Raw genomic sequence first — 18,463 nt, forward strand, 5'->3', positions numbered from 1 at the left:
AGGGCAGAATCAGGGACAGTGAGCAGTCATGGTTTTGTTACTCTCTGCTTCTTAGGGTGACCCTACCACTGCGTACAGTTTCCACCTTCTGAGCCCCGCCTACCTGTTCATATGGTTCTCACAGCTGTATGTGAGTCAGGGGCTTCCAACGACCCTTTAGTAAAGTGGGCTCTGCAGCTGGGAAGCTGGACGTGGCTGGGAGATGTAGCATGACCCTCGCAGACTCGCAGTGAGGCATGTCTCCTGGGAGGGTATTCCTCCATAGGACCGGACCTCTCAGGGTAGTGCCTCATACCTACACACACGTACCCTTCCTCTGCTAATGTTCTCCCTGCTCCCACAGGTCCCCCCAGCCTGGCAGTTCAGGCCAAGTGTGATCCCTGCTTGTCCAGCCCATGCCAGAACCAGGGCACCTGCTACAATGACCCTCTTGAGGTATACAGGTGTACCTGCCCCAGTGGCTACAAGGTGAGTGGAGGCCACAGCTGGAGGGACAGAGTTCTCTCTGCTGCAAGGCAGCCTGGCACAACTGGGTCTGTTGTTTTCCTCCATGCCTCAGAACAGATGTGTGAGTGGACCTATCACCGGAAAACCAACCTGTAGACAGATGGTCATATTGGTGATTGGGTGGATGGCTGAAGGAAAGAGGGAGCAGGCAGCCCCGTGGCAGATAAGCAGAGCTGCTGAAGCCTCTGTCTTAGATCATGTTAACCCCCTAGGCTCTCCCTGGAGTCCTCACCACTAACTTTTCCTCCAGGGCCGACACTGTGAGGTGTCTCTGGACGGCTGTTCCAGCAACCCATGTGGAAATGGGGGGACCTGCCATGCCCAGGAGGGCGAGGATGCTGGCTTCACGTGAGTTACCCGGAGCCTGAGACGGGGTTGGGGACTGCTGCTGGGCCCAGCATCCAAGTCTCCTGGTGCTGGAGATAAGGCTGGATAGAGGGAACAGACCTGTGCTCCAAATTATGGTCAGAGGTTCTTTAAGGCTCGCTCCTCTCACCTGGAAGCCCTGAAGGACAGCAGGCACCAGACAGCACAGGTTCACAGGACAGGGAGCTGGGGCTTGGGTGGGGCTGCCTCCTGGTGAAGGTGCCAGGAGTGTCTCTCTGCATGCTGGCAACCTATACCCAAGAATATACGCCATGGTAGTGACAGGAAATGGTTGGGGACATCTAAGACTCTTTTAAATTTCCACACACCCTCCCGAGCTTCCACTTTAAGCCGAACAAGTCTCTAGAGGTTATGCCAGGACCCAAGCAGGCCTTAGCCAGCCCTGTGTTATAGCTGAGATGACCAAAAGCGAAGCCACATTCTGGTCACCCTTTCTGGGGTCCTACCTTCACACAACTCTCACTGACTGGCCACTGTAGGGAGGGATCCTGCCATGTTTTCCCGTGCTCTGGGCACAGCTGTGCTCCCCACATAGCATATCTGAACCCCTCCAGAGCAGATGTTTTACACACACACACACACTAGCCTGCTTTCCCCAGGAAGCCCCAGCCCCCACCCCTGGCCTCCCAGAGCTTTTCTGAGGAACACAGTACTTAGTTGCTGGAGATAAATTGCCTACTGAACAAATTGGCTCTTCAGAAAATGATGTTGAATCTACGAGCGGAAATGGCCAAACCTACCTCTGCAGACCCAAATTACCAGATGTAAAAAATAAAGCGCTAAGTGCCTCTCCTCCGAGTTGCCTTGGAAACGCATCCTTACAATAGGCAGGCCCTCCTCAGGGGCAGGCAGCAGCTCAGGCTAAGCTTCCCGCCTGGTCCATTCCTCAGCTCCTACTCAGGGCTGGGATGTCCCTTCAGGGCAGAGGGGACAGGTGGGGTGGCCCTACATATCCAGCAACCAGGCAGCCTATAGCACCAGGTAGGAGGGGAGACCTCCTTTCCACCTCCCTAATGCGTTTAGATTTTGCCAGTAGGGACTTTCTGTATAAATATCCTGTCACCCTAGCTTAAAATCAAACTGCAGAAGGTGGCTGTGGCATAACCTTCATACCTTTTTACTTGCATTGCCCTCCAGAAAAGATGTAAATACCATCTGCACAAATTTTCTTAGACCAACAGCTACATTTTTTTTTTTACTGTAAGTTTATTTTTTCATGCAAAAGAGACAGTCTCATAGATATCATAAATATTATTGCCATTTTGAAGTAAAACAATGAGATTAAGCACACGATCCCCACCCTCCTGTGGAAACTGTTGAGGATAGCCATGGGGTGCCACTTTGTTATTTATTTATTAATTTTTTTTGAGACAGGGTCTATTGTGTAGCCGAGGCTGCCCTGGAATTCTCAGCTCTGCCTCTCTTTGGCATCCCAGTGCTTAGATCACAGCTTCTGACACCGCACTTTGCCTGCCTTTTCAAAATGCCACCTGCAACCTCCTCCGTAGCAATGAAGTGACTGTACACCAGGAGCCTCTGTCACCAACGAGAGTTTAAGGGCTCAAGTTTAATGTCTCTCCTCATTTCTTGTCACCCTAAGCTCCTAATTAGAAGTTTCTTTTGGCTGGGTTTGGTGGTACACATAGGTAATCCTAGGATGCAGGAGTCTGAGGCAGAAGGATTGTGAATTTGAAGCCTGCTTGAGCTAGCTACATAGGGAGATCTGATCTCACACATTTTATTTTATTAAAATTACTTTGGAGCATGGAGAGATGGCTCGGTGGGTAAGAGCACTGGCTGCTCTTCAGAGGACCTGGGTTTGAGTCCCACCACCCACATGGTGGCTCCCAACCATCTATAACTCCAGGCTCAGAGAACCGGATGCTCTTTCCTAGCCTCCAAGTGAACCAGGCATGTATCTGGTACATATACAGACATGCACACAAAACCAAACAAATAAATACAATTACAAAGAAATAGTTTCTTGTGTCTCACTTATCAGTAAGATAACACACAAAACAATGTAACTGTTATACATTTCACAGTTATTACCTGTAAGGTAATGTGTGCTGATACTGGACTCCTTTATGGAGGTGTGTCTGTATTCTTTGCCAGTGGGCCCATGTGTCCCCAGATGGTCTGAGCACGACAGGAGAGGGCAGCTGCCCTGCTGTTTTCTTTGCATGTATATTTTATTCTGGGAAGGTCTGTTCACACAGATCCACTGTCAGGGTTAGTGGATTCATCATAGACCTGCCACTCAGCTATTGGAAACCCTTACAGTTTATAGGACAAAAATCTCCAGAGTGAGCAGGTGGCAGCAGTATTTCAGTTCAGTTAGAGGCTCAGTTCCCCGAGTCTCCTGCCAGTTATTTTTAATTGTCTGCTTGCTGCCTTCCTTGGCACCTGGAGACACAGCCCCACCTCCTGCTTAGGCAGAGTGCCACCTAAGCATGACAGGAGAGGGCAGCTACCCTGCTGTCTCCAACTCCTGGTGATGTTTGAGGAGTTTTATAGGCATTTGGAAAGCTGGGCAGAAGTCCCTCAGCCCTCTCCCTCTGACCCCTGGGAAAACTCACATGTCCTAAGCTAATGACTACCCTGGTTTGTAAATCACCAACCTCAAGAACCTTCTACAGCCCAGCGACGGCTCAGCCCAGCTCTGTTCTTTCTCTGTCCCTGAAGTCTGTGTCCTCAAGGATGTGAGCTGTGTAGCTGAGCAGGGCCTACCTTCTCACTTCAGACTTCACCCATCCCTCGGTGCCCACTGCCTCCCCTCCCCTGATGGGACTCTTGCTGAGGCTAACCCATCACCTTTGCCAGGAAGCCTGCCTGCCTATGCTTTGGTGAGGAGGAGTTGGGTGTTCTTCGGCCATGCCTGGCTTCAGAGCCTCCACCATCGTGATTGCACTTCTCCTTGGGCCACTCTCTTCACTTGGTCTCCAACACCAGACTGCAAGCCAGAGGGTTCCTTGAGGGCAGGGCTGGTCTTGTTACCCTTTAACCTGTTTGCCCTCTGGCAAGGGCCTGGTCTAGAGAAGAGCTCCAACCATTGGTGTGGAATAAGGACTCTGGCCAATGGCCACAGGCTTTCCCAGCTCCTCTCCATCCTCTGCCCCCTACCGCAGGTGCTCCTGTCCCTCCGGCTTTGAAGGGCCGACCTGTGGAGTGGACACAGATGACTGTGTTAAGCATGCCTGTGTCAACGGGGGTGTCTGTGTAGACGGCGTGGGGAATTACACATGTCAGTGCCCCCTGCAGTACACAGGTAAGCACTACAGGGTCCAGGGCATTCCCAATCCTGCAGGCATGCCAGTGTCTGTGTGGGCTCCCTGGAGCTCAGCATCCCCTGCCTCTTGCTCCTTCTTCCCCTAGGAAGGGCCTGTGAGCAGCTGGTGGACTTCTGCTCCCCGGATATGAACCCATGTCAGCATGAGGCCCAATGTGTTGGCACCCCGGATGGGCCCAGGTCAGTGCCGCCCACTGCCAGAGACCCCAGTCTAGTCTTGGCCTCCTCTCTTCCTCCTACCCCTCATCTGTTGGTGGGTGTGGTCTTGGCATTCTGGATTCCTGAGAGCCATCACAGGGCAGCTGTTGGCACAGCTCTGGTCATGCAGTCCTGGGATTGAGATTTGCTGCAGCTTGGCTCTGAGCAGACGATGGCTGGATGAAGCCCATTTTTCTCATTGTGAACTGGGTGTGGCTGTAGCATCCTCTTGAGGTGCTGGTGAAGATAATGAGAAGGTGCTTCATTGGGAGGTACTTAGCACTGAGCTGGACAGCCACATTCCACCCACAGCCATTCATACCTGACCCCACAACCTCTCACCCCAATCACAAAACTCAAGAGTCCTTCCGGAACAAAAACCTTACCTGAAAGAAAGGCTGATGGGAGGATGCTCACTCTTGCCAGTCCTCAAAAGGTGGATATGGGTAGAATGTGGACTTGTTTACTAGGCTGCCTCAACTTCCATAAGCAGTCTACGGCCTACTTGTGGCCACAGAGCTCCAAATTCCAACACCTGTCCAGCCCCAGAGTATTAAGTGGATTCTATATAGATGTGCCTGTCACCTGGAAACTGCAGCATGGAGGTCCCATGGGCTTTTGAAAATGTCACTCCCTTAAATACGGTTTGATTCCTAGACCAGCCTCTTCCCACTTGTGAAGTCAGCCAAGAGTTGTCAGGGTAGGGTTTCCTAAGCTAGGACTGGGGCTAAGGCCATGGGCAGAGACTGGAAAGAGGCCGGCTGTGTAGCCAGCGGTATCAGCAGGCTGTTGGGGCCCAGCTATACATGGGCACTAGACTGCAACAAGACCTCTGTGAAAGCGAGAGGGGTAAAGTACACCTTAGTAAGTCACAGGGATAGGAGTGGGGGTGGCAGGACTAACCAGGGAGGGGTGGGACACTGGCTGGAAGATGGGCTGAACGTTTAGCGCTGGGCCCAGGTAGAGCCCACCAGGCTGTGTGATACCTATACTCTTAATTCCCTGTGTTGGTGGAAGGATGGAAGAGAGGGATACCCAGCTGTGCCTGGCACTGTGCTGGACCCAGTGAGCATTGGTAGGAGGACCTTGAATAAGAGAGTGAACAGGGGTGTAGTGACTTGATTACCACAGCATTCTTTCATGTTGAAACTCAGGACCCATGTGTGGGTGGTGATCAATTGGGTAGGTCAAAATTAACATTAAAAGAGAAAACAGAAAATATCGAAGAGCAGCGTGCTGTTTTATGTGGTTGGGACGAACACTGTAGTATGAGACTGGTTCTATACATGTGCATATGTATATTGGGCTGAGTGATACTTTTTTCAGCCTTAAAAACGCTGGGTTTGGAATGAGAACTCCGGGGAAGAGACAGTCTGCTTACCTGGGGGTTGGAGTTGGTGAGGGCTAGATTATTTCCTGAATGCTTCCCGGGAAAGAGGAGGAATTGGTCTGGCTGAACCACTCAGGGAGAGAGCGAAGGTGTTCTAGAATTAACAGGAGTAAAGGCAGGGTTGTGCCCTGCTGGGGTGGGTTTGGTGTGAAGAGGTGGGGTGGGCCCGTGTTCTAGAGGTGAGAAGCGGGTAGAGGATGTGTGCTTTATTTTATTTTATTTTATTTTATTTTATTTTATTTTATTTATTTATTGATTGATTGAGACAGGGTTTCTCTGTATAGCCCTGGCTTATTTATTTATTTATTTATTTATTTATTTATTTATTTATTTATTTATTGAGACAGGGTTTCTCTGTATAGCCCTGGCTGCCCTGGAACTCACTTTGTAGACCAGGCTGGCATCGAACTCAGAAATCTGCCTGCCTCTGCCTCCCGAGTGCTGGGATTAAAGGTGTGTGCCACCACGCCCGGCTCAGATGTGTGTTTTATAGTTAGCCAGAGGGTTAGTCTGAATGGGTTTAGGGGTAGACTTTAGGCTCAGTGAGAGCCAGGAAGTTTGGGGTTGGTCTGGGTCAAGGTCCTCATTGAGGGTGGATCTTACTGATGGGTGGGAATCCGGGTCCAGCAGAGCTGTAGAGGCTGAATACAGAGGAACAGCCAAATCTGTGATGTGAGGTTGTGTGCTGTGGGTGGGTCCTAGGAGACAATGTAGCAGGTCGAATCAAGAACACGCCAGAGGCTGATCTTAGATGTGTAGCTGGTAGTGATGGTATACATCCAAGACAAGATTCCCACTTCCTGCTGCCAGGCGTCTCTCTCCCAGCCCAGGTGCCCCCACATCCATACAGCTGTTTGCTCATAGTAGAAAAGACTGCAGAGGCTCTCTGTCACACGTCCAGGCTGCATGGTCCTGGCCACTGAGGGCTAGGATGAATATCGGCTGATCCTCTCCCTGTCCACCATAGGTGTGAGTGCGTGCCAGGTTACACGGGTGACAACTGCAGCGAAAATCAGGATGACTGCAAGGACCACAAGTGTCAGAACGGGGCCCAGTGTGTGGATGAAGTCAACAGCTACGCCTGCCTCTGTGTTGAGGGCTACAGGTGAGACCCTCTAGCCACACTGTGAGCAACTCCCCTGCCTCGGCTGGGACTGACAAAGGACCCCTCTGGGGCTTGGGTGAACGACAGTCCCATCCTGAGATCTGAGTGCTAGAGTTTTAGGTGTGGCTCAACCAGGCTCAACTCTGCTAAAGAACTTGGGAGAGTTAAACAACCAGGGCTCCAAACCTGCTTGTTGAAGGGCTGGGAGGTAGGGTCCGTGAGGAAGGAGTTTGCCCCAGCACTGTGTGTTGAAAAGACTCTGCCCCCTGCCCAATCCCATTTAATTGTCTTGGTTTTCTTGTGAAAATGCTGTGGCTTTCTTGTCAGTGCAAGGGTTCTATATGACCATGATTATGTGAGCAGCATACAATCTTTATTACTGTAGTCTCATGGTGAGTTTTTAAATGGCAAACTGTAAGCTCTCCTGGTTTGTATTTCAAGGTTGTTTTGGCTATTCAAGGTCCATTGAATTTATATGAATTATGGGGTTAGCTAGCCAAATTTCTGAATAAAAGAAGTAATCTGGGATTTTGGTAGGAGTGCCATTGACTCTACAGAGCAGTTCAGGGAGCAGTGGCATTTTAACAAAGCAATACCAGATTTCCCGATTTCTTCATCCTCGAGTCTGAACTGTCTCTCTTCATATGTAGAATACTATAGCTTCTTTCATCTTTGTGTGTGTGTGTGGTCTTTAAAGTACATGTTTCACACTTATTTTGAAACATTGTTTTTCATTATTATTTTATGTGTATGGACGTTTTGCCTGCAACTGTGTCTATGTACCAAGTATGTGCTCTCAGAGGCCAGAGGGGTGTTAGATCCCCTGGAACTGGAGTTACAGGTGATCTTGAGCCACCTTGTGTGTGCTGAGAATCCAGCCTGGGTCCTCTGGAAGAGCATCCAGTGCTCTGAACCACTGAGCCATCTCTTTAGCCCCTCATACTTCATTTTGAAATTACTTCCTAATTTTAATTCTTTTAAATAATATTTTCAGTAGAATTGATTTTTTAAAGTTATTTATTTTATTTACGTGTGCAAGTGTCTGCCTGCAGGTTTGTGTGCATTGCATGCATGCAGTGGCCACAGAGGTCAGAAGTCCTTAGAACTGAAGGTGTAAGCGGTTGTGAGCTGGGTGCTGGGAACTGAACTCAGGACCTCTGCAAGAGCAGCCATTAACCACTGAGCCATTTCTCCAGTCCCCTGGAACAGATTTCTTAATTTCACTTGTTGTGTGCACTGACCAAATGCTCTATCTTCCAGCCATACCCCCAGTTAATTGTTTTTATTTCTGTCAATTTGGTAGTAATGTGCCCTCTTTATTTCTGATTCCTGTAATTCAGGATCTCACTACCATCAATGTTTTAAGTCAGAGTTTCCTCGTCTACATTGTAAAAGCTGCCTTGTGGGGGCTGGTGAGATGGCTCAGTGGGTAAGAGCACCCGACTGCTCTTCCAAAGGTCCAAGGTTCAAATCCCAGCAACCACATGGTGGCTCACAACCATCCGTAACGAGATCTGGCGCCCTCTTCTGGAGTGTCTGAAGACAGCTGCAGTGTACTTATATATAATAAAAATAAATACATCTTTAAAAAAAAAAAAAGCTGCCTTGTGGAGTTGTTGGCAGGAGGAGGGAATGTATCTTCAGTTTCAATGTGCACGCCAGCCGTCTGAGATCATGTTAAAAAGTGGCTCAGGCAGGGCTTCCTTTTCTGGGAAGTGCCTGGGTGGTACTGCAGCTGCTACACCAGGGGGTCCTCCTGACTCGGCTCCTTTGGACAACAACATTCACAAAAGCCATCTGCTGTCACTTTAATGGCCCATTTTCCTGGGGTGGTTAGTGAATTTCTCAACTGCACTTGGGGAAGAGATTCCCGCTGCCTCATTTGGTTCTGCCCCTCTCTGACCTGGGTCTTTTCCTCTCAGTGGACAGCTCTGTGAGATCCCACCTGCCCCCAGGAGCTCCTGTGAGGGGACGGAGTGCCAGAATGGAGCCAACTGCGTAGACCAGGGAAGCCGGCCCGTATGCCAGTGCCTACCAGGCTTTGGTGGCCCCGAATGTGAGAAATTGCTCAGTGTCAACTTTGTGGACCGGGACACTTATCTGCAGTTCACTGACCTGCAGAACTGGCCTCGGGCCAACATCACTCTTCAGGTGTGTGCTTTGAGACCTGGTCACTCACAGGCAGTCAGGGGTGCAGGGCACCCCTGTTCAAGTCAGAATGTCAGGGTACAGCCCTGCCCACAGGAACCCCAAGGGCCCTATTGTGAGTTGCTGTGCTCCAGGAATTAGGATGAATCGGTCTGAAGAAATGACCTGTACAGGTTTCTGAGTCATCTCTGGGACAACTGTGAAGAGTGACAGGATCCAGTAAACCTGTCACAGGTCTTGACCACAGGCTTCTACCATCCCTTCTGCTCAACTCTGGCCTCCAGCGCCACAGACAGGATTGTTCCATGTGGCCAGAGGGAATTCTAGGCCTATCTTTAGCCAATAGTTTTGGGGTCCCTTAAATGCCCATTTTGTAAGTTCAGTGTCATCTCAGAACATCATCATGTTGAGGGGGTGTCTTAGTCAGGGTTTCTATTCCTGCACAAACATCATGACCAAGAAGCAAGTTGGAGAGGAAAGGGTTTATTCAGCTTACACTTCCATACTGCTGTTCATCACCAAGGAAGTCAGGACTGGAACTTAAGCAGGTCAGGAAGCAGGAGCTGATGCAGAGGCCATGGAGGGATGTTCTTTACTGGCTTGCTTCCCCTGGCTTGCTCAGTCTGCTCTCTTATAGAACCAAGACTACCAGCCCAGAGATGGCACCACCCACAAGGGGCCTTTGCCCCTTGATCACTAATTGAGAAAATGCCTTACAGTTGGATCTCATGGAGGCATCTCCTCAACTGAAGCTCCTTTCTCTGTGATAACTCCAGCTGTGTCAAGTTGACACAAAACTAGCCAGTACAGGGGGAGAACTCAGGTTCTACTTCAACAAATGATGAAAATCTGGCTGTTTTGCTGACTATGTCCTAGAGGAAGAGGGGAACAGATTTTGTGACATTTCACCCACTAGACAGTGTAAACTCTCCACCCCTCTGCCTCAAATTCCATTCTTGGCCACAAACACCCAATCACCTTTCCCTCTCCTCAGCTCCCTTCTTGCCCAACTTCTCAGACAAGCTCAGTTCTCTTCTCTCCCACTGTCCTCAGCAAGAGAGCAGGTAGCCTATCCTCTCAGCAAGGCAAAACTCGCCTGGCCCCGCCCTGGCCCCAGTCATAGCTCAGGCTATTTTAACATCTTCAGGAGGACTCATTGTCACCTAGTAAGAGACTTTTCTTTGCCTGAACTCTAATTCAATATCCAGTGGTCTCAGGGGAAGCCCTCTGATTGACCAGGTTTTTGTTGCATATCTATTTGAATCTTGACCAATCACTGAGTCCAAGGAAATGAGCTAGTGTGCTTTGTCTAGCATTGGTTTACGGGCCCACTCAACAGTCCAGGGAATCAGGATATTTACCAGAAGCATGCAGGGAAAGGAAGGTAAGTAGAAGGAAGCAGTTGTCTTTCCCATAGCCACAGGGACCTCCCGGACAAATACCTGAATCTTCAACCAACCACAGTCCCTGTTTCCCAACTTGAACAACTCTAGCAGGGAGAACCTTCCCACGCATGCGTCCTCTAAGGTCCTCTCCCTTTGTAGGCAGTTCCTCGAGGACCACAGGGTGCTCCCACATCAGGGAGTGGTAGTTACACATTGTGGTGGCTATGCACTGCCTCTTCTCCACCAAAAAACTGGTCTTTTACCTGTTCTTGGGCAAATGCTCTCCAGGCTCCAGCCAGCCTGTCTGCTTTGCTGCCTGATGCTGGTCAGACTATGGTGAATGACAAGTTAGCCTGGGACTGCTGGCCTAGGTCAGCCACCCTGAAGAAGGGGTCTCTGGGAGGCTGGTCAGACAGAGGAAGAGAGGGGGGAGGGATGGTTTTCCTATGACATCACCCTTTCAACCTTGAGTCCCCTCTGTTCACTGACCTAACTGTGCTGTCTCTGTGAGGGGTGGCATGGGAGAGAATGTGCCTTTGTTTCCCAGGTCTCCACAGCAGAGGACAATGGGATTCTCCTGTACAATGGGGACAATGACCACATTGCAGTTGAGCTGTACCAGGGCCATGTTCGTGTTAGTTATGACCCAGGCAGCTACCCCAGCTCTGCTATCTACAGGTAAGAATTTCTCAGGCTGTCAGCCTTCCTCATTTGGGCGTGCCAGGATGGGGCTCCTGGGCCAAGTGGTTGTTGGAACTGTAGAAACTTGGCTGACTAAGAAGAAAGGCCACTTGGTTTCCTGAGTGTAGCCCACTTGGAGTTGAGGTTCCTCAACACCCATCTTTCCCCACCCTACCTCACCTCAGAGAAGAAGCTCTCTGCAAACGTTTCAGCCCTCCCTGGGCCTCAGGAAGGGACAGTGTCTTAGTCAGGGTTTCTATTCCTGCGCAAACATCATGACCAAGAAGTAAGTTAAGGAGGAAAGGGTTTATTCAGCTTACACTTCCATACTGCTGTTCATCACCAAGGAAGTCAGGACTGGAACTCAAGCAGGTCAGGAAGCAGGAGCTGATGCAGAGGCCATGGAGGGATGTTCCTTACTGGCTTGCTTCTCCTGGCTTGTTCAGCCTGCTCTCTTATAGAACCCAAGACTAACAGCCCAGAGATGGCACCATCCACAAGGGGCCTTTCCCCCTTGATCACTAATTGAGAAAATGCCTTACAGTTGGATCTCATGGAGGCATTTCCTCAACTGAAGCTCCTTTCTCTGTGATAACTCCAGCTGTGTCAAGTTGACACAAAACTAGCCAGTACAGGCAGTAAGGAGGAGGCATCAGATCATAGTCCACTTAGTCCTATAGGTTTTCTTCCTGAAGATTTGTCTCCTTGGGAAGCAGTGACTGGGTTGATGATCCTTCTGAGATGTGCTTATCTAGGGTTTTCCTGAGGCCCCGTCCCTAGGGTGGGTACCCCTCTCCTATCTCCTTCCAGCACTGAGACGATCAACGACGGGCAGTTCCATACCGTTGAGCTGGTCACCTTCGACCAGATGGTGAACCTCTCCATTGATGGCGGCAGCCCCATGACCATGGACAACTTTGGCAAGCACTACACCCTCAACAGCGAGGCCCCCCTCTATGTGGGAGGTGAGGACCTGCTGTACATCCCTCGCCAAGCCTCTCCATTGAGCTGTGATGATAGCATCCCCAGGCAGGGACCTCCAGCCCTTTGTGGTCAGAGGCTGACCTGGAGAGCTGGTGTCAGAGCCAGGGAGATGCCAAGGGTAAGGTAGTCCTACTGAATGGTGACTTTGGTAGATTCTGATGCCTTGACTGGGGTCTAGCTGTATTCTGGCCAGCCTAGTCTAACCAAGAAGGATGGTCAATAGGCGTAGGGTGGGGAGATCAGTCATTCCCAACTGTCTTCCATACCACAGGTACCCTTCTTGGCTCTGGCCCAGAAGGAATTTCTTATGTCTGGAGTCTGTTTCTAGTCTTGGACCCTCAGGGGCTAGAAACACTGCAAGATACTCAGCACAGAGTCCCTACAGTATCTGGAGACTCCCCAGTGGACTTGTAGATGCTGCAGGCCAGGAAAGCCCTGTTCACCACTTGCAGTCATTCTCATGTTGTCTCAGCCTAGGGAGTTCAGGTCCCCTCTGGGATCCCAACTCTGTTCCTACCAATTGAGTCTTTTTAGATGAGCTGCTAAGCATGCCAGTTAGGGACCGGCAACCTCAGCCGTGGGGTTGCTGCGAAGCCACTAGCACAAAAGCAGGTGACAAAGTGCTTTGCACCAGAGTTTTTTGTTTTGGTTGGAAGGAAGGAGTCCCAGGGATAGAGATAGCAGGACACGGGGAAGTAGACTTTCCATGTCTTCCTGGAAAGGAGTCTGGTACTCCAGGGTGGCAAAGGGTCTCCACAGAGATAGCATAGAACTCAAAGGACAAGAAGGGATTGCAGAGCTGCCCAACAGTCATGTCCTAGTCCCAACTTAGCCTACTGTTTCTTCTTGTCACCTCAGGGATGCCCGTGGATGTGAACTCAGCTGCCTTCCGCCTGTGGCAGATCCTCAATGGTACCAGCTTCCACGGTTGCATCCGGAACCTATACATCAACAATGAACTGCAGGACTTCACCAAGACACAGATGAAGCCAGGCGTGGTGCCGGGCTGTGAGCCCTGCCGCAAACTCTACTGTCTACATGGCATTTGCCAGCCCAACGCCACCCCAGGGCCTGTGTGCCACTGTGAGGCTGGCTGGGGGGGCCTGCACTGTGACCAGCCAGTGGATGGCCCCTGCCATGGCCACAAGTAAGCCCGGGATGGACCAAGAGAGCCATTCTCTCACCATCTGTCCTTTTTCTGCAAGCCCCACTTACTTATGGCAAGCACTGCCTCACCAGCCATATCTTTAAATCTTCAAATTGAAGCATGTGGCCTGATACTACTATTAATAATTGCTTATAATGAATAATAATAACAACATTTATTATTATTATTATTACTATTACCACCAAGCTTTAAGCTTTTATCAGCTAGAAAAGGACAAGCATAGAGTCACATTTTGCCTCACTCCTTTAAATCTTGGGAACAGAATCAAGTGCAAGGTCAGAAGGGGCGGGACCTCCTCTGGGCTAGCCTGGCCTCACACAGCTCTCTCCTCTGTCCCTTCCAGGTGTGTCCATGGGAAATGCGTGCCCCTCGACGCTCTTGCCTACAGCTGCCAGTGCCAGGATGGGTACTCGGGGGCTCTGTGCAACCAGGTCGGGGCTGTGGCAGAGCCCTGTGGGGGCTTGCAGTGCCTGCATGGTCACTGCCAGGCCTCGGCCACCAAAGGGGCACACTGTGTGTGCAGCCCAGGCTTTTCAGGCGAGCTGTGTGAGCAAGGTCAGGGAGCCCCCTCCTGACTGCCCTCTGCAGGGTCCCTCCCCACCATTCTGCTGTAGCAGCTTCATGTTATCATCCTGGAACCCCAGCAAACCTTTCCATCCTCATCCCCCTTCTCTCTCTCCCCTCTGCTATTTACGGGACCACCGGGCTTTTAGGGCCCCTGCCCTCTAGGAACAGAGCTTCACCTTTCCTCTCTCCTGAGCCCAGCCTGCCTTGCAGTTCCCTTGTCCAGGGCCCTGCCCTTCTTGGCTGAGGTCTCTCTATGAAGAGATCATCCAGGTATGCCCAGTAACAGCTCCTGGCCAGGTTTCAGCATCTTGGCCTATCAGTGTTGGACCTGGGTGCAGCAGAATGAAAGATGAGGGATTTCTTCCCAGGCTTTCTCTGGACTCTTTCACCAAGATGCTTTGGTTAGGCTCCAGACTGCAGAGGCTGAGAAGAGGGAAGCAGGAGAGATTCAGCCTTGGGTACCATAGGGTCAGAGGGTCACCCTCTCCGTAGAGGAATACTTCCCCGATATTGTTACCTCCTGGCTTCAGCTCTTGCACATCTGCACAGTGGGAATCACCTCATTTGGCAGTAATCCTGGCCTGGAGGGCCTGGGCAGCTAGCTGCTTCCTCCTTCCCCAATCACACTGTGGTCCCTGGAGGAAGCAGAGCACAGGTGCATGCAGAGCGGGGGAGGACAGAGGGATGAGAGAGCCCTCCCAGAGGAGCCCTCTTCGGATGCTGCCCTACCCCACTCCCGCTTCCCATGGTGTGCCCTGAGGCTGTGTCTTGGTGTTTGTCCCATCCAGAGTCCGAGTGCCGGGGGGACCCTGTCCGGGACTTTCACCGGGTCCAGAGGGGCTATGCCATCTGCCAGACCACACGCCCGCTGTCGTGGGTGGAATGCCGGGGCGCGTGCCCGGGCCAGGGCTGCTGCCAGGGCCTGCGGCTGAAGCGGAGGAAGCTCACCTTCGAGTGCAGTGATGGGACTTCGTTTGCTGAGGAGGTGGAGAAGCCCACCAAGTGTGGCTGTACCCGGTGCGCGTAATGTGCGGGTGGCACACTAGCCGGGCTGGGGCGGGTATCACCAGGATAGCGCCTGGGTCCTGGTGGGCACGGGGACACTGAGCTGCCTTTCCAGCGGACTGCACTGCCGGGGCAGAGGAGCAAGGCCCGGGCTGCCGTGCCCTCTCTCAAAGTGCCTTGCACAGATAGGCGCTTAATAAATATTTGTTGAATGAATGTGTGTGTGAGGTCAGGCCACAAACGGTGGCAGGATAGTGGCACTCCTCTGCCTGCTACCTGGGACTGAAACGGGGGCTAAACCGTCTCCACTTGCTTCTCCTTTGCCCTGTGATCCTGGCTGGCCTGAAACAGTTTATGCCCCAGTAGCCTCTGGCTCCTTTAAGGACAACCACATCCAGGAGGTGCTGGCCTAGTTTCTGCAACCATGTCTACTGGCACCAGGCCACTCTCCGGGGCAAGACCTCCTCTGGTGAAGGTCTGCTCCTCCTTCAAGTCATGTGGCCCATTGCCCCCACAGTTTGTGAAAGCTGGGTCGGGTGGGGTTTGCATAGGGCCAGGCCTCTGAATCCTGAAGTATAGAATGACTGTAGCTCCTATAGGGGTGGTGGGGGGTGGTTCTTTTGCTTGGTGTGGCAGTACCTACCAAGAGGGCAGAGGTTCTTGGCCCCAGCTGAATAGACATCACTGGCCACAAAAGGAGCACTGGACCCAGGTTTCCCAGCCCAAGGTTGCTGGTGCCTCTGGCAGAGGAGGGGTTGGGTATGAGGGGAAGCTGGGCAAGGCCAAGGCCTTCTAAACTGGAGGCCTGATTTGGAGCATTGTACTGAGGCCATATAAGAAGAGACCAGACGATACAGATGCTGAGTCCCTGCATGTGGCTCTGCTCATTGCAGGCCTTAGGTCTGCAGCTGTGAAGCAGGAAGGTAGATAGGAACCACGGAGACACTGCCACTGCGGTCTCAGGAAGGGAGGCCTGAGGCGTTATAGGAGATCATTTTTCCATTAAGTTCCTTAGCAGGTATTTATGTACCTAGCCTGGAGTGGGTTCTGTGGGTGCGCAGCCCCCATGTGAGACGAATGGCTGAGGACCATGGAGTACCCAGGAAGGCCCAGGGGGTTGCAGCCACTCACTCTGGGGGTTTGCAGTGAAGGCTGAAGCCACCAGAGAAAAGGATACAAAAGTTTCTCTTCCATGCAGGACGAAGTATAGAAAGATGAGGTTTGCAGCCTCTGAAGGAAGAAAGGGTCATCATACCGTCTTACTCCTCCCGGAGAGGCTGTAGCCCCGGTCTGGGGGTGTGGGTGTCTTTGTGGGCCGTAGGTGTGAGCATGCATGCCCCCCCCCCCGCTCGCGTTCAAGGCTGCTCCCATCTGGGAGTGTCATGTTCAGAGGGTGGCCCTATACCTATCACTGCCTATGTGGACACAGAGAGGAACCTCTGGTGCTGATGAAGGCATTCGCCTCCTGTGACTTGAAAGAACTTGGCATCTCCTATCACAATGGCTCTCAGGCCAGGGAGACTCTGGGATGGAAAGAGGGCCCAGCCCTGATCAACTGGTTAATTGTCATGACTGGGTATACCTTTTGCCAAGGGCTAGGACTCCCATTTTCTTATGGCCCTGAGTTAGGGCCACAGGGCACAGACCCATAGCTCTCTAAGAGGACAGAGGCCCAAACCTCTAAGGCTTTAAACAACTCTGTATAGCATCTTCCTCTCACTCCAAGCTCCCAGGTCACTGTGGTACCCTGGCAAGCAGCTGGACCAGGCTGCAGAGGGCAGAATAGCTCAGACACATAGCATGGCGTCTCTTTCTAGAAATAAAGGTGTTCTAGCCTCCTTAGCTCTGTGCAAGTTTCCTTCCCCAGACACCATCGCTCCCTATTGGCCGGGAGAAGCCGGCTCCTGGGCTTGAGAGGCATGGACTGGCAGGTGATGTCACCTTTCCCCCCAAGGCCTTGAGATGGGAGCTTGAGAGGCTGACTCGGTGGTTCCCAGAGAGCCATGAGCCCCAGGCTCAACTTTACCTTTGACTTATTCAGTACCTTACCAGCCAAGGGCCTGGTCTATGGCTCCCATCACCTGCTCACACTCGGACTTGTAAGGTCAGGTAAGAGGGTGACTCTGAGACCAGCCCTTTGAGAAACCATCTCCATGTTCTGTTCCCCTTTGGTAAAGATCTTCAGTTTGCTTTGTGGTCATCACTGGCTATTTCCATTAGACGTGCACAGCAGAGACCCAGCAGGGCAAGCCCTCAAGGAGCTGGTTACGTGAGCAGCAGTGCTCAGGGCCCTGTGGTGATGCTAAGGAATGGAAAAGGACATCTTTGTTTCCTCTTTGCCTGCTGTTAGCCTAACCGTGAAAGTATCTCTTTATACAGAATACTTACAGATTCTAATATATATTTGTATTTCATTTTGTTATAGTATTTTTATATGTTAAAGTCAACCTCCAGTGTCTTGTTTTGATTTTCAGATGCTATGTGGTTGTGACCTTTTTGTTTGGGGTTTCTGTAGTCGTTTGAGTCAACTCTTAGAAACTGGCTTCAAACAGTCCCTGAGGGAGCTGCACCTGTCCTTTCCCCAGAAGTATTGTTTTAGAATATGTCAGTATTGTCCGCTGTCTTCCATGTGAACATGACATTGATTCATGGACTTTCTGCCTGCCTGGTCTCTTTCTTCATCAAAACGAGCCTGCTGCTACCAGCATTGACCTTCCCAGGGTGGGAAGGCCCTGGGTTACCACACTGACCACAGTTATCACAGCCTGCCGGGATGTTTGCCAACCTTGATGTGGCAAGGTTTGTTCATCGGGAAGGAGAGGGGTGTGTGACAAACTGGGGAGGCTTAGTCTTATTTCCTGCCAAGTGTATACGTGACACTAATGTTTTCAGCATTTGCCTACAGAGCCACTCACACATTTAACCAGACTCCAAGGGTCTCGGAGCCTCCAAGCAGCAGTAGAAAGCAGCATGTATTCTCAGATAATCAATCCTAGAAGGGGCCTGTGCCCGGGCCAGAAAAGGGAGCCCATATACCAGACCAGAACACTGCACGTAGGAAATGACATGAGTAACAGGATCCAAGTTTCTAAGACAGGGACCCGTCCCGGCCCCCACCCCCCCCATAGGTCACCAAAGGAAGGATGTGCCAAGCCCTCCATTGAGGCCAGAGCCGTGAACTGATCTCACATAGGGATGTAGTGATGTCAAAAGGCTCCATTCTAAGAGCACACGACCACCTTGAAAGGGCACGGGATGGTAACTTTGGTGCCTTCACAATAGCTGGGGATTTGGAGAGGAAGGGCATGCTGGAGAGCATGGTAGAGGAGAGCAAGTGAAACCCTGTAGGTCACAGGCTCAAGTGTCTGGGGGAGAGGTAAGCCAGTGGTCAGCGCAACTTGGCCCATCATTTCTATCACCACATCTGATTAAAGCAGTAGGTACCAACAGGGGCAAATGTAAACAGTCACCGCTGGAGACTACGGCACATGAAGAACATTTTCCAGTCTATTTGTACCAGCTGGTTTTCACCATGACCTAAATTTCTTAGCTTCAAACAAAACACCAGAAACCAAAAACAAACCAAAAATAAAACAAAAAAACAACCCCCCCAACAAAACTAGAAACCCCAATTTTTTGAGTGAAAAAC

General features: G+C 51.2%; 1 protein-coding gene across 1 annotated transcript in view; it reads left to right on the plus strand.

Annotated features, from left to right (window-relative positions):
* Positions 1-17,454, plus strand: part of Slit1 (slit guidance ligand 1) — a 145,550-nt gene extending 128,096 nt beyond the window's left edge. Inside the window, exons 27-37 of the mRNA XM_021151346.2 lie at positions 344-468; positions 758-855; positions 4,023-4,162; positions 4,270-4,363; positions 6,739-6,876; positions 8,799-9,027; positions 10,957-11,087; positions 11,901-12,055; positions 12,933-13,221; positions 13,586-13,797; positions 14,598-17,454. Coding sequence (XP_021007005.1) covers positions 344-468; positions 758-855; positions 4,023-4,162; positions 4,270-4,363; positions 6,739-6,876; positions 8,799-9,027; positions 10,957-11,087; positions 11,901-12,055; positions 12,933-13,221; positions 13,586-13,797; positions 14,598-14,836 — 1,850 coding nt within the window. The 3' untranslated portion in view covers positions 14,837-17,454. The remainder of the gene's footprint in view (positions 1-343; positions 469-757; positions 856-4,022; positions 4,163-4,269; positions 4,364-6,738; positions 6,877-8,798; positions 9,028-10,956; positions 11,088-11,900; positions 12,056-12,932; positions 13,222-13,585; positions 13,798-14,597) is intronic.
* The last annotated feature ends 1,009 nt before the right edge of the window (positions 17,455-18,463 follow it).

The sequence above is a fragment of the Mus caroli genome, unplaced genomic scaffold (genome assembly GCF_978045245.1).
Source record: "Mus caroli unplaced genomic scaffold, Mus_caroli_1 scaffold_20, whole genome shotgun sequence".
In the NCBI taxonomy this organism is placed as follows: domain Eukaryota; kingdom Metazoa; phylum Chordata; class Mammalia; order Rodentia; family Muridae; genus Mus; species Mus caroli.